General features: G+C 45.1%; 3 protein-coding genes across 8 annotated transcripts; all 3 read right to left on the bottom strand.

Moving 5' to 3' along the window:
* Window positions 1–1,015: 1,015 nt before the first annotated feature.
* Window positions 1,016–6,359, bottom strand: LOC125546155 (RNA-binding CRS1 / YhbY (CRM) domain protein). 6 transcript variants are annotated; one of them, XM_048710318.2, is made up of 7 exons: window positions 5,977–6,359; window positions 5,151–5,392; window positions 3,992–4,153; window positions 3,295–3,625; window positions 2,479–2,880; window positions 1,628–1,996; window positions 1,016–1,528 (listed from the first exon to the last, which is right to left on the bottom strand). In XM_048710318.2, the coding sequence occupies exons 2-6, from the start codon at window positions 5,189–5,191 to the stop codon at window positions 1,628–1,630; spliced, it is 1,305 nt and encodes a 434-aa protein (XP_048566275.1). In that variant the 5' UTR covers window positions 5,192–5,392; window positions 5,977–6,359; the 3' UTR covers window positions 1,016–1,528. The 6 variants fall into 6 exon arrangements, with proteins under 6 accessions (XP_048566275.1, XP_048566276.1, XP_048566277.1 ...); XM_048710319.2 differs by having other exon boundaries at window positions 1,016–1,524; XM_048710320.2 differs by having other exon boundaries at window positions 1,016–1,996; window positions 3,295–3,616.
* A 7,631-nt stretch (window positions 6,360–13,990) lies between these two features.
* LOC125546152 (EP1-like glycoprotein 2) lies at window positions 13,991–16,009 on the bottom strand. Its single transcript, XM_048710316.2, has one exon. It carries the CDS (start codon window positions 15,684–15,686, stop codon window positions 14,268–14,270), a length of 1,419 nt encoding a protein of 472 aa, XP_048566273.1. The 5' UTR covers window positions 15,687–16,009; the 3' UTR covers window positions 13,991–14,267.
* A 3,676-nt stretch (window positions 16,010–19,685) lies between these two features.
* Window positions 19,686–20,728, bottom strand: LOC147982027 (uncharacterized). Its single transcript, XM_087517263.1, has one exon. It carries the CDS (start codon window positions 20,516–20,518, stop codon window positions 19,904–19,906), a length of 615 nt encoding a protein of 204 aa, XP_087373389.1. The 5' UTR covers window positions 20,519–20,728; the 3' UTR covers window positions 19,686–19,903.
* Window positions 20,729–23,986: the final 3,258 nt, after the last annotated feature.

Below are 23,986 nucleotides of genomic sequence, written 5' to 3'. Positions count from 1 at the left end.
CGTCAGCATAAGAAAATAGCAGTAATATGTTTCATTTCCCCAAAAGTTAACTGATCCACATATATTCTAGATCTTGGACTTATTTGAATCTCCCTCGGGAGTACACGCTAAAACCTGTGGTGGCAGAAAATTTTTCAGGATATACTACAATTTTGAAAATCTGATGGATGCTACACAGCACTATTATTAACTGCGGAGGCGGAGCTTGGGTCCACACGTCATCACAATCACAACCAGACTAAGGCCTTGACATGAAACAATAATCCGAGTGGATTAGAAGATGATGGCCTGCCGAAAAGTGAGAAGGGCAAACAGTAGTATAATACAGCAGGCCACCCTGGTATTGTACACTTTGGCCTTTTGACAGCTGCGTATCTGCAACTGCAAGCCCTCCCCACAAGCACCCTTTTTGACCGTGAGGGCTGAGGGCACTTTTGGAAACATGAGGCAACATTTTATCAGCTGCATTTAGTGGCAGATGGGAGGCCATGGATGAGTTCCTGTGCATAAAGCAGGGAGGTGTTTTCCATGGTAAAGTTATATTTTGACCTAACTAAAGTGGTCTCTTCAAGCAAGTATGGAGGCAATTAAAGTGTTTGCACGAATGCGATTAGGCCGGCGACATTAGTACTGCGATACATGAGGCGTAAAAGTTTCGGTGAACAAAGAAGCTTCAGCAACACACAAGCTTCAGACAGAGCCTTGCTTCGGACCAAAGCCTCTCTGCCTGTCCTCTGTTCTTTCAGCATGAAGAACTCAATAGTATCAGCCTGGGAGGTCGAGTAATTGCAGATTGAGTTCACTGCTACTCCATCTGTAAAGAAATATAAGAGTGTTTAGATCACTAAATTAGTGATCTAAAAGCTCTTATATTTCTTTTAGGGGGGGAGTACTAAAGAGCAAGTACTACAGAGTAAAATCAGAAGACAAAAAATGAGGTGCAGTATTACTGCATCAACGCGCGGAACACCACTCGATATCATTAGCATCGCCCTGGGAGATTGCCAACGGTGTGTGAGAGGTGAAGTGCATGAGCTGACCACCATCGCACTGAATTGTGATTAAACTTAGCAAAGGGCAATGTTGGGTCTTTACTAGCAAGTAACTCTGGAACATGAAATTTATAGGACCTACAGAAAAAGGATGGTCAAAATCCAAGCTCTCTTACTTTGCTTATGGCAGCTGGCACAATTGGCTACTATGCTGATGACAAACACCACATGATGCACTGCAGGGGACACTGGCGACAGAGGTGGTGGCACTGCTGCCGGTTGTAGCCTCTAGGAGGAGATGGAACTGGTGGATTTCCATCGGGAGACAGCCAACTCTTCTTGCGGGATATGTGGGATGCCCACCGGACAAAGCAGGCAGAGCAGCTTGAACCCGCTTGAGCAAGTGCGGTCTGTCCAGCGGCGTTTATTTGGCTTGGTTTGCAAGGCCGGACAGCAGCTTAGGGGCCAGCCACGCCCCACTTGCACCCATAGTGATTTGAGCACACTAACATCGTCTTGAGAACTGTCAGATCTATCTTAAATGAAGATAAATGCCCATGTCATAATATTGTGGCTCACTCTGAAGCAATCAACGTTATGAAGAGTGCCACAAGAGGTAACTGCACCTCACTCACCTAGAACAGCCTGTGATCAGAAACATCAGTATCTTCAGAACTGTCTACAGCATCTCCAGCCGCAACATCATTGGCATCAGATTCACTACTAGAGTCATATTCCTCATCAGATTCGGATGTATCCATGATGTCAACATTAGAGAAAGCATTCCTAGCCAGATGAGGTCCTTGGTCCTTTCCATGATTCAATTCCTCCATTTCCGGTGAAGAAGCCTGGCTACCACCACCATGGACCAGATCAGCATTCTGGGGTTGTGGTTTTCCATAGAGTGCAACATGCCGATAGTATAGTTCGAGCTCCTTTTCAGAGATTGCGATGAAACGCCGAACTGTCTCCAGTGATTGTTCATATTTTGATTTTTCAAGTGCCTGGGATAAAAAGAAGACAGGTGTCAGGGGCCATTTGAAAAGATGCGCACTTATATACAGTCAGCCTGATGACTAATGATCAGAACCAAATACTGCCACTGAACTTAAGCTGTGGTTTTGGACATATGAACTAGGAACAGGCTGCTGGTGTGCCGCTGATGTGATGTTAACTGTCAAACCATGCTAAAGTGTATAATGTTGAGCATCTTACAGTTTACAATGTTGTGTATTAAATATAAACTGTACCACTTTGTTGATTATTCTTTTTCCTTACAATACTTTTTTTTCTAAAACATAAATTCTGGAAGCTGCACTCCTTCAGTATTATAAGCAAAACATTGCCATCCACAAAGAAAATAACAGAAAGTTCAAAAGAATAGCAAAAGGGGAAATTCTCTGCAGTTTCTGGTTGCTACGTACTAGCAACCATTAGCAAGCATCAACTTGAGACAAACCAATGGAAACAGAATAATCTTACCTACCTTTTTCTTTGACAGTGTATCAATTGGTGACATGACTTCTGGCTGAACATAGTCCTTTCCTCGGTAGAAGACTATGGTGTCATTTCCAATAACATTAATAGGGACACCACCACTCAGCCGAGCTATCTCATTTGCATACTCCTGGATTTGCCCTGGTTTGCAGGGCTTACAGATGACCTTGACAGTCTCATGTTTCTTCCAGTGCAAATGCATGTTCAGAATTACACCCCCAAATACTCCTCGCCTTCCAATCGGGACATAGTTTGACTTTTTCTGTGAAACTTTCTTTAAATAAAATCTTTCCTCACCATCGAGATCATCTCGTTTGGCGACAGGGCCTTCAGCTTTCGCAACCTCGTACCTCTTTAGCTTCTCAACCAACATAGCTTCTTTTAATTTGGACTGGAAGAGAAACAACACATATTAATAAATCCTCTTCCACGAATCAAAATGAGAAATTAAGCATCTTATTTTCCATTTGCTTCGGTGGTATTGAAAGTTTCCATCAAACAAGCTAATTTTAAACGGCAAATACTAAACGATGGCCAATCCTGGTAGAAGACTATGTCATTTTCAACAATATTAAATGGCCAGTCACAGTTTCCAAATGAGCCAACCGCATCATGACAAAAATAGCTACCAAAAAAGTAATAAGGAAAGCACAATACTCGTGGAATAGAAATAAAGGACTGATTAAATATTGAGTAGCAATTAGCAAGTCCTATTCATAATATAGAAAAAAGCAAGGAAGTAACAAAGCAAACCAAATGGACAAAAAAGAAAATAAGGTTGAAAATAAAACTAACTTGTTGATACCTTCTCGATCTTGTATTTGAGACGAGCTTCAGGTGTAGGAAATTTCTGTTTTATTTTTTTCCCCTTGGGTCTGATACGACGTGGATCGTTTTTATTGGCCTCCTTCCTTTTCCTCTTTTCCCGCTTCCTCTGAAGCTTCAAACGCCTCTTTGTCAAAAACCTCCCCTTCTTGGAAGGCTCCACCTCCTCAATCTCAAACTTGGGTTTCCCATCATCAGACAAAACCAGATTCACTGATTCATAGCTAGCCCATCTAACACCCCGTGAATACATAAACGGGTAAAAGGGGCTTAAGCATTTGCTAGGGGAAATAGCATCAGATCTGCAATAACTAGAAGGCAAAATATGAGGAAAACTAAATTCAACTTGTGGACAAAATATGATCAAAACGATAAGCCATGTCTTACGTACTTGGTAGACACTTCTTATGTTTACACTTAAGACACAAAATTGAGTGACGAAATAGACCACATTTGACAAATCATGTCAAGTGATACTACTATGTGAAAAATGCAACCACACTTCATACAGAACTATTACAATTAAGACACATTTTGGTTGCATGAATCAGCTGCAACTGATAAATTCTGACACTTCATGAACAAGCAAATGAGGTATAAATTTTGGCCATGTGGTATGCAGAAAACATAGAATTAAGGATTGAAAGAGAGGAGAATCAACAAAACAGTTTCACTACCTGTGAGCCGGAGGGGGAGGTGAAAGCAGTATCTTCTGGGATGGATTAAGGAGTGTGAAGGAAGCAGCCAGCTTCCTCAGATTTTGACGCGACAGAAGACGGATTGCCATTAATTGTCCATTACTCTTTGACAATGCATCATAAAAAAAATTCAAGACTTGCCTGCAAGAAGAATGAAGAACAATCTCTTACTATCTTCAATAACACACTTACACAGTTGAAGTGCAAAAAATGTAATGAATATATTTCCATCCGTATGAGTTGTGATAAAAAAATTGACAGCAAATAGACTTTATTCCACAAATAATGGATAAGTCATTTACAATAAGATGAGAAATAAAGTCTGGGATAGAACTTCCCCAAAACTTCATTTGATTCATACGGCTGGAAATATATTCATTACATTTCTCAGAGTTTGATTCTCGGAAGCAATGAACACAAGAAGATTTTTTGCAAACTCTGAACCCATTTGCTTGCACTCCATAATGGCAGCCACTTCAGGGCCATAGCAAGCTTCCTGTTGGTTAAAAGCCTCAACTGCATTCTATCAAATTCGAGATTATCAGCGAGTTACAGCCAATTCTTTGCACAAGCCAAATACCGTTTTGGATCGCATGTATCTTCGCAGAATTAGCAGTGCAAACATGAGGATGAACCATGTAGCCGCTGCAATCAATTCACCTCTGTCATCACGAGCAACAGCACCCGTAGCTCCCGACATGGTTTCAGCACAGAAAGATGCATCCACATTTACCTTGACACTACCTCTACCCGGTTTGTTCCACATGAGTTGTGATAAATATACTCAATGCAGATGCACAATTTCAAGAGGTCCAGAGTTAACATGTAACTTACATAATATACAGATGCATTTAACTCAAACATTCAGCTTAACAGATAGATAAAAATAGACTAGTTTCATCACAAGCAATATTCGTTAGCTACTAATGCATGATTTATCGCATCCAGAGAAAACTTTGATTTCTACCAAACTCAGAAGTATCTGATGTCCAGAAATTCGATTAGCAGAAACACAAACTGAATTTCTCAAAAAAACATGGAATCTCCAATGAAGGTAGGACAAGCGACAGCAAGCAGAACCCACAAGGATCTGTGATAACAAAATCCTAAATTAGCAGACCGAATTCAGGCCGCTTACCGCCGCACATGACAGAGGAGCAGCAGGTGGTGGAGGAGCATCCTATCAATCCCAGTGGCGGCCCTCGCAAAAGAGGCCGTGCACGCGGAAGAGGACGGGTAGGAGACGGCGCGCAGAGTGAAAGAGCTGGCGCTGGCCAAGGAGCTGCGGAAGGGGAGGAAACCAATAGGGGAGCAGGAGAAACCGGCTGCCGGGCGGCGCGGCGAGGAGAAGTAGTGTGGGAGTGAGCCGCCGGGCCTGAGCTGGAGGTAGGGCGGGCATAGTTTAAAATACCAAACCAGTAATCAAACCGGTGAGGCTGTCGGTTTTACAGGTCGGATGCCGGTTCACCGGTTCGATGTCCAGTTTTTTAAGCCATAAAAAATATATGTTTAGCAAAAAATACACCAATCAATAGATAATAAAATTTGTAACAACATGACAGAGTAACCAGCAACCACATGATAATATCTACTTCATATAAATGATAATTCCTGACTCAAAACTTTGTAACAACTCACAAAGTAACCAGCAAGCAACTAGAAATATAGGAGCAGCAGTTAGCAATAGCAAGTGACAGCCACATAATTCAATCTCTAGTTATTTATCAACAAACACCAATCCAATCTCTCTAATTATTTATCAAAAACTACCAACCCAATCTCTCTAATTAGCAATTACCAAATGCCAATCCAAGTTCTCTAATCGCATGAAGACAACAAAAGCAACACAAGTTCAGTGGTTCAGATTTTCAGAAAACTTCACAAATTCACATATTGATGCTTCATGGTAGGATCAACGAATTGGGAGACAGACAAGAGAAGAGAGGGACCAGATCAGATCGTACCGGCGTCGGACGCCCCGGTAAGCTGGTCCTCCTGGCTCCTGCTCGGCTGCTCCCGGTCTGGACTCTGGACTGGCGCGGAGGAGGCGACGGAGGCTGGTCCGGGTTGGACGTGGACCAGGCGGCGGCGGCGGCCCCTCTCCCCAGCCGTCAGCAGAGGCGGCGCGGGACGGCGGGAGGCGGGAGTGGCGGCGCGGCGTGGTGTGGTGGTGCGGCCCCGCGGAGCGGCGAGGGAGGGGCGGGCCTGGAGCCTCGCGCCTGGCGGCGAGGGGCGGCGTCGCCGCGCCGGGCAGGGGTGGCGGCGGAGGGGCGGCGGCGCCGCGCGGGGCAGGGGTGGCGGCGGTGCCCGATATGGATGCTAGGTGGGGAAAAAAAAAAGAGGAACTGCTCCCAATTCAGCCGAATCTAGGCCATTTTTTCATTTTCCATTTGACCCCCCGCACGTAAACGACTTCTTGAAACGACATTGAACCGTTCTGTTTTTAGGTTTGATGTTTTTAGGTTTCTTCAAAAAATAATCACACTATTTCAAAATATAAGATGTGTTTTTTTTACGGGTAGTAATCTTGTATTACTCACAAGGAAAGGTCATTACAATCTGCCAGAGCTACGTCTAGAAAAACTGAAAGTCCTGAACCAAGCCAGGTCATAGTCCTACCCTCCATCCTAGCAAAATTAGCTAGACTATCACTAACCTTATTTTAAGAACGGCTAACAAGAGTAATACAAGTTCTACGGAGGCTCATCAAATGCCTAATCTCTTTAACAATAGCATAGTAAATCGATCTATCTAGATCTTGTGACTGAATCAGCTCACGACAACCATGGAATCCATCTCTATAACAACTGGCAGTTCACTTATCTGGATTGAAAGTGAGAGTCCTTTCATACAAGCACTGAGCTCCGCTTCCAATGCTTCGTGACATGAGAAAAGCACTCTGCAAACAGAGAAAATGATTGCTCCTTTGTCGTCCTGCAAGACCATACCGGCTCCAGCTGCTCTATCATGAAAGGACCCGTCCGAATTTATTTTAACCCAGCCATCCAGAGGCAAACTCCATCTAGCCTCATGACCTGGCTGTATGGTTCTTACTTCTTGCCGGTACGAGATAATCGATTTTCCTTTAGTAGGATCATCACATAGATCAGTTTTTAGCCCTATGAGCAAGTCCAAATAGCTTACCAAGAACCTTTTAGAAGATTCAGACGGGGAAGGAAGCTTGTGATGAACAACTTCATTGTAGACATGCCAGTACCGCCACAAGGTCATCAACATCATGGATCGTTCAATGTCCGGGAGAGGTTCTAGTGCATGTAGTAACCATTATCTGCCTGTGTTAACAATTGTATTAATTTCAGGCAAGACCCAGACCTCTGCCATGGTATACCACAGTTCACGAGCAAGAGGGTATCATACAAAAGGGTGGAAATTATCCTCAATCTCAGTCGCACATAGCGGACATATTCCATCAGTTTCTAGACCATGCTTGTGCTTGTTTTGCCAAGTCGGTAAGGAGTTAACAGCAATCCTCCAAGCAAAGTTACGAACAGAAGGGGGTACCTCACATGTCCAGATTAGCTGCCACCCTTTCCGTCGGCCATCAGGAGCAGAGCTCGAACCAGTTGCTGAATCCCGATTAACCTCTTCAAATGCAAAGTCATAAGCACTTTTAACTGAGAAGCGACCGTACTTACCCGGTCCCCGAGCTATCTCATCCTCCTCTTGCCTGGGAGAAGCTCTAATTTTCAAATTTTCCATCACATCAGCAGGTAAGAAATACTTCTGCAGCAAATTCACGTTCCAAGAGCCATTGTTGTTCAACAAATCAGACACATATCGGATCCTACACGTCCCCTGGGTAGTAATTGGTTTGAAGGAGTAGGGACGAGGAATCCATCTGTCACGCCAAACTCATATGCTTTTGCCATTACCCACTCTCCACAATATACCCTTCTTCAGTAAATCTAGCCCATGGCTAATAGCCTGCCATGATGAGGATGCATTTCCACTAAAAACTGTGTCCTCCAGATTGCCGTCAGGATAGTACATGGCCTTTAAGATTTGAGCACAGAGGCTATGTGGTCTAGTAATGAGATGCCAAGCTTGTTGAGCAAGCAATGCTTGATTAAAAATCTGAAAGTCTCTGAAACCGACTCCCCCTCTGCTTTTAGGTTGCATGAGCTTTTCCCAAGAACGGCAATGTACTTTTCTTTTGCCTCTGGCCGATCCCCAATAAAAGCTCCTGACCATTCTCCTGAGCTCATCACAGACAGAGTATGGAAGCTTGAACACCCCCATGATGAACGTGGGAAGTGCTTGCGCAACTGACTTTATAAGTACTTCTCTGCCTGGATGTGCTAGGTGACCATCACCCCACTGAATTAATCGCTTAGTTAAACTCATTTGGAGGTTCTGGAATCGTCCTTTAGACATCCGACCATCGGGTGTTGGATGACCCAAGTATTTTTCCTCGAAGACCGTGGACTCCACATGCAGCACTTCTCAAACTTCCTCTTGCACAATAGCAGGGCAAGATTTACCAAATAATAAGGAGCATTTTTCATAATTCAGTTTTTGTCTGGTTGCCTTACCATACTGTTCTACGGCTGATTTCACAATTTTCCGCTTGAACCTTGGAAGCCTAAAAAATAACATAGTATCATCCGCAAATAATAAGTGTGAAATGCCCGGGGCGCGCCTACACACTTTGATGGGAGTAATATCACCTGATGCCACCTTATGTTTGAGAATAGATGACAAACCATCAGTCACAAAGAGAAACAAGAACGGGGAGAGAGGATCGCCTTGCCGAAGACCACACGATGGTGTAAATGAATCCAAGAGGGTCCCATTTAATCTGACAGAGTGTTTCACAGAGGTGACACACGATATTATCCAGTCCACCCGCCTGTGACAGAAACCCAACTTTTGCATCACCTGCTTCAAGAACGACCAGTCCACACGATCATACGCTTTGGATAGATCAAGTTTATAAGCGCAAAAACTCTTAGTTGGATCTTTTTCCTATTTTATATGATGAATACACTCAAAAGCAACAAGGGCATTATCTGTAATCAGTCTCCCGGTATGAATGCACTTTGTTCAATTGAGATGATATCGTCCAGTAAAGGCCTCAAACGATTAACAAGACATTTAGAGATGACCTTGTAAGTAACATTACATAGACTGATTGGCCTGTAGTGGGTTAGGCTGGTGGGATTAGGAATTTTCGGTATGAGCACAATAGAAGTAGAGTTTTAGCCCTTCCGGAAATATTCCTGTCGTGAAGAAATCCTTTACTGCCGCAACCACACTATCTTTCAAGGTACTCCAGTTACGTTGATAAAAACGCGCCAGAAATCCATCAGGGCTAGAGGCCTTCAATGGCCCTATCCGAAACAAAGCAGCAGCAATTTCCTTCTCCCCAAACGGCGCACATAACCTCTCCTTATCCTCCAATGAGATTTTTGTTTCTAGCAGTTCCAAGACTTCAGCAGCATCAAGGTTATTATCTGCCGAAAAGATGCCCTTGAAATATTCCGTAGCCAAGCTTGTCATCTCATTAAAATCAGTGTGAACATTGCCAATGTTGTCCGTGATACTTCTGATCTTATTTTTCCTCGCCCTCCATACAGCTTTACTTTGGAAAAAATTTGTATTCCTATCACCTTCTTTTAGCCATGAAAATTTGGACCTTTGTTACCATATCATTTCTTCCTGGTAGATGAGCTCATTCATTTTATCTGTGATTATTCTGATTTCCTGTCTGCCCGCATTCATGTTCATCAGCTCCTCAAGCTGTGATCGAGATTTAGCCAACTCTCTCGCTACATTACCAAACTTCCTACTGCTCTAAGAACCCAGTGTTGCCATCGTTTTTTGTAGAGCTTCCTGTAGCTTGCCAAGATTATCGACGGAGCCCACCGAGTCCCAGGCTTCTCTTATCACAGTCGGCAGAGCTGCATTCCGTTCCCAAAACACTTCATACCTCCTAGTCTTCGGCTTCACATGCCCTTGTTCCTGCTCCCCTCTCAGTACCAATGCTGCATGGTCAGAACAGGGGGACACCACATGTGTCACAGATGAGACCGGAAACAAATTTCGCCAAGTGTTAGTTGTTGTAGCACTGTCCAATTGAACCTGAACATTGTTACCGCGCCACTGCGTTTATTGTCGTACGTGAATGGGATCCCTGAGAACCCCAAGTCCACCAATCCGCAAACCTCTAGGGTGTCTCTGAATGCAATCATTTGAGGTTCCGGTCTTGGCATGGCAGAAAAGTGCTCAAAATCCCACAAGGCTTCGTTGAAATCCCCTACCACCAACCACGGTCTGTCACAAACATTCTTAAGATTCTTGAGATTTGTCCACATCGCGTGTCTATGTTCAACCCGTGGTTCTCCATATACGCACGTAAGTCTTCATTGCTCAGCATCTGAATTAATCCGGACCAAGGCATCAATGAACCGACCATCTTTATCCAGAATATCAACCACACATGCCTCATATACCAAAACAAAGCTAGACCACCACCGAGTCCATTACCATCCACCCCTTCAAAACCCTTCAGCCCAAGTCTACCTCGAATCCTCTTCATCTTTTCAGTTTTTCTGTCTGGTCTCACAAAGAAACACAAAAGTGGGGGAATGCGACTGAGAGACCGTCGCGATTTTGCGAACTGTTCGGGAATTCCCCCTCCCCGGCAGTTCCAACTGATAAGATTCATTGGGATTGGCGGTCCTCCACCCAATCTCAATCTCGATGAAACAGAAACCCTTGATGCCGGCAAGCCGTGGAGGGAAGAAAAATCTGCTGTCGCCAAAGCCGACGGGGGGACAGAAGACGACGTCCACGATCAGTTCGTCAGGACGGATGGAGTACCACACCAACGGACGACCAAATCAACGCCAAACGTACACAAACTAGATCACGAAATCCACACACAGGACATCAAAACTCCCTGCAAGACATGTTCCTCCGGCCGTGGACGATGGAACAGACAAAAGCAATCTACTCCTGAAAACCTTGGTGTACAGCCACCACGGACAACAGTGCGGAGATAGGGAGACCAACCACGGCACCGCGGTGCCGTCCTGGGATTGAAAACGCTGGCACCCACGCGCGGCGGCCGGCGGCGTACCAGCCAAACCCTAGTTCGCCTTAAAAAAGATGTGTTACTTTTTTGAAAAGTCAAACTTTTAAGTTTGATAAAAGCTACATATATATATATATATATATTAAAATATGTAATATCATATTGGTATTTTTAAATTCATCATGAAATGAATCTCCATACTTTTTTGTTTCATATTCTAGTAAAGTCAATATTTTTGCTCTAAACTTGGTCAAAGTTAAAGAAATTTGATTTTCTACAAAACTAATAACCCTTATATTTTGGAATAGATGGAATACTTAGGTTAGCGGGTGGGGAGATGATAGTATGTTTTATTTTCTTTTATAATGCGGTGACTTGACATGTCATTCGTAGTGTGATTCTGTCTTATCCGTTAATCAACCTATATTTATGTGGAAAAAAATTATGTGTTAGTGGTTGCATGTACTACTATATTGGTGCTACAATATCACATGGTGACACTTACTTTTTCCACTTGGTGGGAGGATGTGTGGAATTGATATATTTTTATAGGTCGATTGTTGCTGATTGATTTGAAAAATCGTTTGCCCTGTCTAAATCTAAACAAAATTCAAAATTAAAATAACTCAATTGAATGGAAGAGTTTCAAAATTAGGAAACATGATGAAGTAAAAGAATTGAATGGGAAAGCTTGAGAAAGTGTTTGACCCGGTCAAAATCAGTTGACCTAATTCTAAACCGAATATGTTAATTAATTGTGAGGTCCTAACAATTAGGAAGCATGGTGTATAGTATAAAAGAATTGAATGAGAGGGTTTTGAGAAATTGTTGACCCGTTCAAAATCAAATGACCCAATTCTAATTGAACCTCAATTGAATGTGGGCTCTTTAAAACTAGGGACCTTAATGTTATAGAAGATGTATATGTGTATTTTTTGCAAATATTGAAACTTTAAATCTGAGGAGCTCAAGCTTTATTAGAGCATCTCTAGTAGATCCCGTATATCGCCGACCCGCAAAACTTGTTTACAGTTCGCAGAAAAATGGTTTTGTTGGCCGACGCGGGTGCCAGCCCGCATATCAAATGTGGTTTTATCTGAATTGGACACATATGCACATATTCAGAATTACTATTTCGCAATATAAGAAAAAATGTCAATGTTACAATACAACAATCACCCAAATTATAATAATTATTCAAATCGTTGCGTTAACCAACTATGCATACCGCTCGGCACAAGCACAAGTACAAGTACAAGAACTCACCGGCTGCTCGAGGCGGTGGCTCTACGACGGTGGATCCCGAGGCGGCGACGGCGGCTAAGGGCGGCTCGGATGGCAGATCCGGTGAGCCGGTGAAGCGGCTCGGATGGCGGATCCGGGGAGCCACTGAAGCGGCTCGGTGGAAGAGGGTAGGGGCGCCCCCTCCCTCCCCTCTGGCGCGATTCCGCCCGCATATTTGGCCGGAATCGCCGGCGGCGGACGGGCGGAACCAATGGCGGGCGGCGGTGGAAGGGGGTGGGGAAAGGGCACGGGCTGAAATGCCCCTCCCGCCAACCGCTTTTTTGGGATACGGGGCACCGTCGAGGCGAGACGGAAACCTGCGTTTTCGCAGGTTGGGGATGGGATTTTACCGCGCCCCTCAAATTTTTTTACGGATTGGACGCGTTTGCTGGGTCTGGTCGGGCAGCATTTTATGCGCGGACGCTTATTTTGACAGTTATTTTGTGGGTCGGGGTCTTATACGGGTCTGCTAGAGATGCTCTTAGGCACTTTCGCTATCAGACCTCAAGGTAACAGGAGAATTCACTATGTGATGCATCAAGAAACGTGTAGAAAGCATGTCAAACAGACATTTGAAATTCTGCAAGCTCGCGTTCCCATTGTTCGTGGCTTTGCAAGATTCTGACACCAAAACGATTTGTGGCTCATCATTGACCGCGTGTGTGCTCCCATTATGTGATCACAGAGGACGACTGGGAACAACAACAAGATTTTCGCTATGAGAACGAGGGGAACAAAGTTTATGTGCCAGTTGTTGTGCCATAGAGGGGTGAACGTGGATTTCAGAAATTTCTTGAGATGCATCGGTAAATCAAAAATCATGCGGGGCATGAACAACACATGTGGTCCCTTTTAGTCAATACACTTATTTATATATTTATTTGTTTGATTGACTTAGACCATTTATTATGTTTATACTTTGAATATTTTGACAGTTTTCTTTTTGCAGTTTTCTGGCAGTTTTTCCCGTAAAAACTTGTCACCTCTGTACATAAACTTTTCGTTTCTGGTCTGAAATGAAAAGACGGTGCTCCTATCGGTTCCTCAGAAAAAAATAGACCATTTGTTATGTTTTAATTTGAATTTGAATATTGAACAACTTCATAAATTGTGGTTTTGAAATGATGAATTATGTGTGTCAGAAACAACATTATTTGAATTATTATGTTGATATAAAATAGAGATGCATATGCCATCTGTATGTTAGCTTAAAGATGAATAGAAGAAAAGCAGTTTTAGAGGAGGGCGTATCGGGGACACTAAATTATAAGGACACCCTATATCCAAAAATTTTCAGGAAATTTTTTCAATTTATTCATCTTCGATACAGCGAACACAAGAAATAACAATACATCCACATTTGTAGACCATCTAGCAACAACTACAAGCATTGAAGTGAGCCGAACGCGCGCTGCCATTATCACCCCTCCCTCGCCAGAGTCAGGCATGGCATTGAAGTGAGCCGAACGCGCGCTGCCATTATCACCCCTCCCTCGCCAGAGTCAGGCATAACTTGTTGTAGTAGACAGTCTGGATCGCCGTACTAAAGCCCCATGGGACCAATGCATCAGAACTACATCTCTCGCCGATGAAAAGAAACTTAGATCGAAGGGATCCAACTTCAAGACACATGAATAAAGACGAACAAAAATTGGATACATCAAAGACAACCACTTTTCGAATCGTGCGAGATCCGCCGGAGACACACTGCATAATACATTTTAGGGGAGCCTTTTACATGACTTATCGAAGATGCTCTTAACGTAGAAAGAATGGAGAAAAGATTCATGTCATTCTCACGTCCGACATTAATTAAACGGATTTTGTACAAATAACCGAGAACTTTATTGGTAACAAACTTTTTCGTGAACCTTGCCGTGATGCATGTATGTGTAGTGCTGAGGAGAGCCATCATCAGATCCTGGCTGACTTGGCCTGCACCTTGATACGCATGGTGGAGTTGTAGTGCACCACCTCCGGCCGCACTGTCTGCAGCGAGAACACCTCCGACTGCAGGTAGCAGAACCCGTCGCCGGCGTCGCGGCCGTAGTAGAACTGCGCCGCCGCGCACGCGCAGTCGTCCAGGCACGCCTTCTTGCACGCCTCCTCGCTCACCCTCTCCATGGCGCGCATGCTCGTGGCGTGGTCGTTGAAGTAGCCCGTGCCCGGCAGCGACACCAGCCGGTGCTGCGCGCGCCGCCCCCGCGACGATGAGTCGCAGGACGTCGCCGGTGGATTCGTCGGGACGCAGCCGCGGTTGGGCCTCCGGAAGTCCACCGCGCGGAAGTTGGCCGCGTCGGGGCAGCTGCACTGCGTGTCGTCCGTGCACACGCCGTACGCGCCGCAGACGGTTGGGTACGCGCAGCCGCCGTCCGGGAAGAGGCGCAGCACGTCGAACACCGGCGCCCAGCCCGAGCCGGAGCGCCACTCGTAGAGCCGGAGGTGGCCATCGTGCTCCAGCCGCATGTACTGCACCGTGCCGGCCACGACGGTGGGCAGCTGGATGGTCGCCAGCGACGGCGCTCCGGGCCGCGCGGAGACCGTGAGGCTGCCGTTTGTGTACGTCGCGTGGGCGCCGGCAGCGGTCTCGCCGAAGCCGAGGTGGTAGTAGCGCTGCGGCGGCGTGGCGTTGACGTATGCGCTCAGGGCGTCGTCCTCGACGGCGAGGTAGAACCTGCCGTCGCGCCAGTCAGCAGCCGACGTATTGGCGGTGAGCCGCGCACCGTGCCCGAGTGACTGCCCGACGAGTAGCGCGTCTGTGGGGTGGTCGAACGACTGCCACACCGTGGCGTTGCGCCCGTCGAGCAGCACGAGGTTGCCGTCGCTTCCGATGGTCACCCCGGCGACGGACCGGCCCTTGGTGCCGGCGGACCACACCGCCGAGCCGTTGGCCGACCTGAGCACGAGGTCGCCCTCAGGCGTGAGCTCCGCTGCGGCACCCTCGCCCAAGGGGCTGCCACGGTTGGCCGACCAGACGACCTGCGGGACGCCGGTCGTGGTGGACGTGATGAGCGCGCCGCTGTTGGAGTACACGACGGCGACGCCGAGGAGGAAGTCGGCGCACGGGGCCGCGCCGTGGCCGGTGCAGAAGAAGCCGAAGGCGTAGGAGGGGCCGTAGCCGGCCGGGTTGAGCCGCAGCAGGGCCACGCGCGCCACGGAGCCGTCGGTGTAGACCACGTGGTGCGGCAGGCCGGCGTCCGTGTTGGCCCAGGTCGTGGGCGCCCTCGCCGCCGGGTAGTCAAACCGCTGCGGCGGCTGCGCTCGAACCCCGCTGCCGACGAGAAGGACGCCGATAAGCGCGACGACGCCGACGATCGTAGCACGGTGCATCATCGTCGTGGGCTGTGTGTGACTTGATCGTGATGTGATGAGATAGTGGATCGAGCACTGTGGTGCAAGAACGATCGATGGAGCGTGGTTTTTTATACTATAAGCGATCGGTGGATCGGTGGATCGCGGCGACCTGGACGCGGATCGGGATCGGTATGGAAAGGAAGCACGTGGAATTCCGGCGTGGAAGTCGTCGTCGCGGCCGGGATGGCGCCGCCGCGTGCCGTTGGTTCACGACCCGTCAGCGCGCGCGTATGTACGTACACGCAACGTGGCGGCGCCGACGGACTGTGCCGGTGGCCAGCTCACTGCCCGCCGTATGCATGTGCAGGATGGAGGCCCTCGTAGTGATTTTGTAGTCTGTGTCCAAATTTGACTATGTATTTAACTAATATATACATAAAGTATATGCTACACAAAGTATATTGTTGGATTTGTATTTGAAAAAAGTTTTCTATGATATAGTTTTCGTAATATATACTTTATATTTTATTAGTTAAATTACTGATCAAACTTTGGCTCAAAATGAAAGGGGCCTTATAAACTAGGCCGGAGGGAGTACTGTTCTTCGCTGAGCACAGTGAACACGTTGACTCATTGGGGTGCATGTTTATCCAGGCACTTATCGTGTGAAAAAAAAGATCCCACGAAGCAAACACTCTCTCCTCCAACGACCGGCGCTGCTTCATGTGCCTGTTATAGCTCTTTTCGCAAACGGGTGCCTAAAACGCACCACACCTCCGCTGCGAGCTGGGCCGGCCCATATATCTCCTGCCTTTTCTGTTAAAACGTTCAAAAAAGATACACCGCCGCAGTTCAAACTCGCGATCACTTTCTTCGACGCCAATGACAGTAACCATTATGCCATCAAACAACTATTGCTTTCTAACTTGTTTTTTATTGTTGGTTTTGGTCCCGGTTCGTTGGTCATTTCCAAGGCGGTTTTATTTTTTAAATTTTTTCTTCTTTTCTTTTTGTTATTTTATTTATTTTTCAAATTCGTTTTTCCCAAAATAATATTTTCCCCATCTTTTTGAATTTGTAGAAAAAATCTGTGAACATTTTAAAATTTCTGATTTTTTTCCAAAATTGATGAATTTTTTACTAATTTGATGAACTGCTTTCCAAAATTGATGATTTTTTTAATTTGATAAACATTTTTTTAATAATTTGATGAACTTTTGTTCAAATGCAATGTTTTTTTTTTCGATGAACTTTTATCAAATTCTATGAACTATTTTTCAAGTTTGATGAACTTTTTTCAAATTTGATGATCTTCTTTTCAAATTCAATGACATTTCTTCATATCTGATGAACTTTTTTATAATTTCGTGAACATTTTTTGAAAATTTCATACACATTTCAAAATCTTGATTTCTTTTTCATTTTTTCATTTTTTTTGTAAGTCAACTATGTCCAGTCAGTAGCAGGCAGACGATCAAACACCGAAATGACGTAAGGGAACGCAGCCCCATTCTATATATTTCAACGTTCCGAATGAGTGAAATATATTTTCAGAAATAAGTGGAATAACCTTTTTGAATTTAGTCAAACCAATTTTTTGAAATGAGTGAAATTTGTTTTTCATGCATGTGAAACATATTTCAGTGTGAAATATGTGAAACTTATTATTCCAAAAATGTGAAACTAGTTACTTACACAATGTGAAGCTAATTATTTCAAATTAGTTTTAAAATGACAGGGTTTTGAAATAAAAATCAAGGCCATGACACCGCGGGCCAGGATGCGATTTCGTCATGTGAAAACGAGTGAAATTGTTTTGTTAAAGGATAGTTTTTGAAATATATGAAATTGGTATTTTTCAAATATATAAAACATAATCTAGTCTGCAACGCGTGCGTCTGCATCCAGTACAACTCAAAGACGATGTACTAGACATCCGTCACTGGGAGTATCTCGCCATGATGACTTAATCAGAGATATAATAATATCAATCCATGAAGCGTGTATATCATATAAAACCATAAAAAAAGTTCAGCGAGCTATATCATGCCCAACCATTATTCGAAGAAAAATAACCTCACATAAGATAATATATGTAAGTAACTGCTGTTTTGTTAATGCAACTGATTATTTTTGGGAGTTTGGCCGTATAGCATTCCAAGTTTCTTACTATTGCTTTGGCCAAGAGACTAGTTAAAAGATCTGCCATCTTTTGACACAACAGAAGGTTGATTTTAGTCTAAAATCCTAAATTTTAATGGCAAATGAAGTCGAGCTAGATTGATGTCAATGAGAGTAACCAGCTGAAATCTATTCAAACTTACTCTTTTTTTTTAAAACGAAGGCTCAAGAAGAGCCCGACTTTGAATTAACAAAGCCATCAACCGGCCAGGGATTACACAAGGCCACCAATACAACCAACTGGAAACAGTAAAGAAAACAAACTGCAGGTACACGATGATGCCGAAGCAGTTTACAAGCACCAAAGACTACACGCCCTATAGAAGTAAACGGAATAAGCACTAGCTTGTAGTCTACGGAGTCCTCCAAGTGAACTATAATCAGTAGAACAAACAGAGGGGAACTTCGGGCGGAGCCATTGCCCAACGTCGATGAACCGAGCCCTCATCTACCCTGGAAGGTGCACATCGAAAACATGCCACTCCTCTCCAAATCCGGAGGGGACCCCTGCCCCTCGCCTTGGCTCGAAAGGCGCCGGACCGCCGGAAGATGAAATTGCCCTCCCTGGAGCAAGGAGAGGGCATGATTCTGAGCACCAAGGGAGATACTCAGCTCGACACACCGCTGCACGAAGGATACCAGATGCAAGTCCACACCGCAGCCCACTGATACAAGCACGAAGAGGAAAAACTGCACAAGGGAGCTGTCACTGAACAAACCAACAGCAAGGAGAAAATGGAGCATCCATAACTGGAATCAGAACAACCCGCAGAATCAGCTCCGTGGCCTTGCAACCGCATCTGGTTGCTGCCAACACAAAGGAGAGGATCCCTATCCCCTCCCTGCCCAAGGCAAAGATGTTGAGCAAGCAAGCACAGATCAGCCAACGACCATCGAGAGGACAACGGACCAACACTAATTCAGAGACAAAAGCACCATGCTCCAAATCCCTTGCCGAAGACACAGCAACCCAGCCACCATCGCCCAGCACCACAGCATTCTCCCACCTTGCCCAAGCCGGCACCTTCAAGAAGGAGGCGACGCACACCGCGCCGTTGTCGACCTGTCTCAGCAAGACATGGGATTTCTCCTGGGCATGGAGCGGGAGGGAGAGGGCACGAACCTCGACGACGCCTCCGAGGAAGGGAACGGCACCGGCCGATGTCGCCGCCGTCGTGGCTAGAGCACACCAGCCAAGGATTTCTCCCGGTTCGGTCCGCACCTCCAGGCAGCCCGACAACGGATCCGGCGGCCAGAGGCCACCGACGACCAGATTCGGCGGGGCCAAGTGCTGCGTGGGGGAGGGAGACTGCCTTCAGATCTAGCCGCGAGCGAGGGGGGCGCAACACCCGCTGTAGCCGGCAACAGCTCCCGCCGTCCCTCGCCACCCTCGCGGCCGAGGAAACGAAGGGGCACCACCTGCGACGCCACTTGCAGAAGAGACAGCGCCGCCTCGGCGTCCGGAGTCCTCCAGGCGGGAGCAGCAGATCCTCGCCGCCGCCGTCCTTGACGACCCCGCGGACGGCGCCGGAGGTCTCCTCGGGCGGCGGCGAGGGGGGAGGGGGAGGCGGGAGGGAAGGTTCGGCGGCTAGGGTTGGTCGCCACCCGAGTCGCCCCAAGCGGAGCGACGCGGGGGCCGGGCCATCAATTATGGTATCCATTTCAAACTTACTCGGCATGGCAGATCCAAAGCAACCGAAGGCCACTTTATTAGGCATCGCAGTCATCAGGACTTAGATCAACGTTATATAATGCCAATGCATCAAGCAACAGACGTGGTGAATATGTAGCCGATATTTTAATATAAAAGCATCAACAAATTCTAAAGCAAATTGTGTATCTTCATGGTCACCAGGAGTAGTTCTAGAGATATAATAATGTCAATGCATCAAGCACAAACATGATGAGTATGTAACCTACCATATAAAACCATCCAGAAATTTTCCAGTAAATTGCGCATCATGTCCAACAATTTCCCCCAAGGGGATAAAAACTAGACTCATGCGCCTCAATCAGATCATAACTCATAGTGAACACAAAGTTATTACGAGCTCAAAATTCTAACCAGGCAATTATTAGTTACCCAAAGACAAGGACTCTGCCTTCTCGACGATTGCTTCTTCTTTCTTCACCCACTCGGCGGCCGTGGAGGAAGTAGCCTCCTGCTCAACCACCACGTCCTTCTCATCGGCAGCGGTGGCGGCAGACACGACAAGTGCTTCTTCCATCTTGGTCTCATCAGTGTCCGGGGAGAGAGCGGATTCCTCTCCCTTGTTCTTGCTTGCATCGGCGGTGGCAGCAGCGATGGCGGCTTCGGCTTGGTCGGAGACGGTCTGCTCAGCCTGGAGCACGGGGGCGTAGTAGTCGGCGTGGGCGTCCATGCACTTCTTGAGGTCGGTGATAGCTTGGGAGCAGCGGTCGACCATGTCGGAGCCCGCCTTCTCCGGCGCCTGCACGCACTCCATCCACGACACGAACGCCTCCTTGCAGCCTCCGGCTTCCATGTACAGGCACAACCCGCACTCCCCTTCTTCCTCCCCATCCGCCGGCTCTGCCTCTGTCTCGACTACTGCTTCCACCGCCGCAGCCTCCGGGAGCGCCTCCTCTCGGCTGCCTCCGGCGCGGGACGACTCCTCAACGACGATGTGGGGCGCCACGGAGGGGTCGATTTCGGACGCTGCCGACGACATTGCAAACTTCTCGCGCGAGTTTTGGATTCGATGGGGAAAAATAAGTGTTAGCGAGTCTGGCGGGCGGCGTGCTCTGGTTTTTGTGGAGGAAGAAGAAGTGTTCGTGACGGTGACGGTGCCGCCGCCGCTTGGTGAGAAGAATTGTCCTAGGACTCGGAGACGGGGTCTTTAGTGGGCCGGAGACTTTGTAGCTGGCCTCTCAGAGTTTGTTAAGGCCCCGCCAATAAGTCTTGGCTCGTTTAAGTCCGGCCTAATCTTTTTCCTATAATAATAAAGCAAGGGACTGTCTATTTGACATTCGACTGTTTTTCAATTTGACAACATTCAAATTTCGTAGCAAATGAAAATGACACCTGTATGTCCCAAAAAAACCCTCCCACCAGCCACTTTATTTTCTGTATTTCGGCAAAAACGGGTCGGGCAAAACCCTGACCCGGTTTACAAAAAATACACTCTAAATACATATATAAACCATCGTGAAATCTAGGGGAACTTACACTGGAATCATGGCTCATATAAAAAGTCAGGGAATTACATAGCCGAAAAACTTTACAATTAGACAGTAACTTGCATAAATATACTGAAACTACAGGATGAATTACACAGTAATTATATAGTGAATTACACTGAAGCTACGAGAAGAATTACACAGTAACTCTAATATAATTACTGAAACTACAAGTTACACAGTAATTCTACAATGAGTTGCACTGAAACTACGGGATGAATTTCACAGTAATTCTGTATTGAATTATACTGAAACAAGAAGAAGAATTACACAGTGATCCTATGTTAAATTACACTGAAAACTATGGGCAAATTACATAGTGAATACCTGATTCCAACATGCTATAACCAACGACAAGAATAGCACATCCAGTTGCTGAAGGAAAATAACCTACAAAAAGAAAAGAATAAACACAAGAAGATAAACAATCAATTCAAAAAGGAAAAGCAGAGGACAAAGGATATATGCAAATAAATTAAAACAAAAAATACCATGAGATGAATCTGCTCTTGCTGAGAACATATCCTTTGAAGTACCAGCTTCAGCATTAGCTTCACCGAAGATAGACAAGGAATGAATTGTGTCTTGATTTGACACACTCTACCAAAACAAAGGGGACAAAACAATTACATGAAAAAAAAATTAACACTGGAACTATCCAGAACCATAAAAAAGATGACTAAAAAAGAAAAAGAACCTGATCCGCTTTATGAGCTGTAGAAGTACTAGAGATTAACACTGGATTGTGAATACCACCATCAGTAACATCACGAGCAGCATTAGGGGTAGCCTAGCCTACATTTGGAATCTCTACATGTACTTCACTGGATGGAATATCCTCAATGCTTGCACGTTTCTTATCAGGAATAACGGTCTGAATAGAAACAGACTTATTGCATGCACAACATCTCGAAACAAAGCAACAAAAATGAGATAAAGTAAACAAAGACACAAAAACTAAACTAATAAAAGTCAAAATGAATACATAAAATGAGAAAGCAAAAATACAAGGGAAAAAATGCAACTAACCAAAAGAGAACTTATTCTGTGAAGTATCCTCGCCGACAGAAACTTTTGTTGCAGGAGCAGTGTTTTCGTGCAAAGGCCACCGGGACAAACATTCCAACACCTCAATAATAAGAGACTCTGACCAATCAACAAATATCTTGGGTTTACTTTGTTCCTATCCTCAACAAGCTCAAGAAGTTCCTGAGCAGTCTGAAAAAAATAAACAACCGAGAAATGAGACAAGTAATAAAAAATGCAAAAAAGCCAAAGTAAACACTGATTACTACATATATGAAAACACTATAGATGGAAATATACACATATCAAGTACCTTGGAGCCAAACCGAGGGCCAAAAGAATTCAGAACAGTCACTGCAAACAAGGCATTGCGAGGAGGAAAATCAACATCCTTACTTGTTGTAGATTTATCAACACGCTCCTGCAAAAATAGAAACAAGTTTACACACACCAGAAGAAAATTAAAAACATAACCAAAAGCAATAAAGAAAATGAACAATACTACCTGCAAATGAACTGTAGGACAAAAAGCCTTCAGTGGCCTCTTCCCATAAGAGCGGCTATTGTTTCTGTCAAGCTCTGCAAACTACTTGACTTTGTTACCTCTCCATGCTAGTAGATGAGACTTGACATCAAGGACAGAGTGGGGACTGAAATTGAGATGATCATGGTAAGAAACCTATAACAACGAACACAAACGAGGTTAAAAAAGGAAAGAAAAAAAGACACTACACGATCAGTGGAATGATCTACATATGACAACAGCCAGGGCGTAATGGCAGCCACCAAACGTCACAGATCTCTTCGAAGCAACTTTAGTAGAATCCTTGAATTTCTTAATACTAGACATCAACCACTCATAAACAAATTGCCATAGATCGAGCTTGCAAACAGAGCGATAATCCTTGATATGTAGATACTTTGGACTAGGACTGAGGCTAGAGTTTGGACATAGAAATGAGGAGAAAGCAACAATCATGAAGCATATGAAAATGTCGTCGTCAGGCAACTCAACTTCAGAAGATTTCAGCTTGTTGGCAAAGAAAGAAACTGGAGGAATACTTGACAGATTGAAATGAGAGAGGACAAAATCACGGCCTGACTCAGGATCACAAAGAAGTGGCTCGCCATCTACTAGGAGGTCAAGGATATTGTGAATGTCATATTTGGTGATTGGGATGAACTTCTTTTTTAACTGGAACTCAAAAGCAGATACGTCAAACCTACTGGCAAGCCACTTAACTAGCCTAAGAGCAACCTCAGTCCTAACAAAATTAAGAAGACACCCCATGCCATAGGTCTGAATGACACCCTTATACCTATCACACATGCCATCAACTACCCCAGAGAAAAACTTTCCAGAAATATCTGGTGAAGGTCGGACAAGTCGGGAAATCAGTAGACCATTTCTGCCTCTACAACAAACAAAAAGGAAATAGATACCAAAGAAGTGCACTAAAAAAGTAAATAATAAGATGAACAAGCTAATACTGAACGAGAGCATCATGGCAAGAGGAAAATGACTAACCACATTTCTTCTACCAGCAGATGATAACTTCTTCCTCAGTGATTTTACTTTTTGAAAAAACATAAAGCCAAAAGTCACCTCAACAAGAGAAAATAACCAACAACATAAAACAACAAGAACAAGAAAGAGAAAGCAGATAACCAACTTGATTAACATAGAACTTGAAAAGAGCTTTGTCAAAGGCTCCTTCATCAAAAAGTTCCTGAAAAAAGGAAAAAAGACAACAAAGCCAAAATAAATAAACTGATTACATAAACTCAAAAAGAAAATATAACTAGAAAAAAATAAAAGAAAAATAACTACCGTAGACATTAGATATGATCAATCTTCCGCAAAGTCATAGGCACGAATGGTTCACGAGTATGATCTGCACTCTCAAAAGATGACACTAACGGAACGTCCTCGT

The sequence above is a fragment of the Triticum urartu genome, chromosome 3A (genome assembly GCF_056163025.1).
Source record: "Triticum urartu cultivar PI428250 chromosome 3A, HENAU_Tu73, whole genome shotgun sequence".
Taxonomy (NCBI): Eukaryota; Viridiplantae; Streptophyta; class Magnoliopsida; order Poales; family Poaceae; genus Triticum; species Triticum urartu.
Note: the sequence above shows the minus strand (reverse complement) of the source record. Positions and strands in the feature narration are given on the sequence as shown.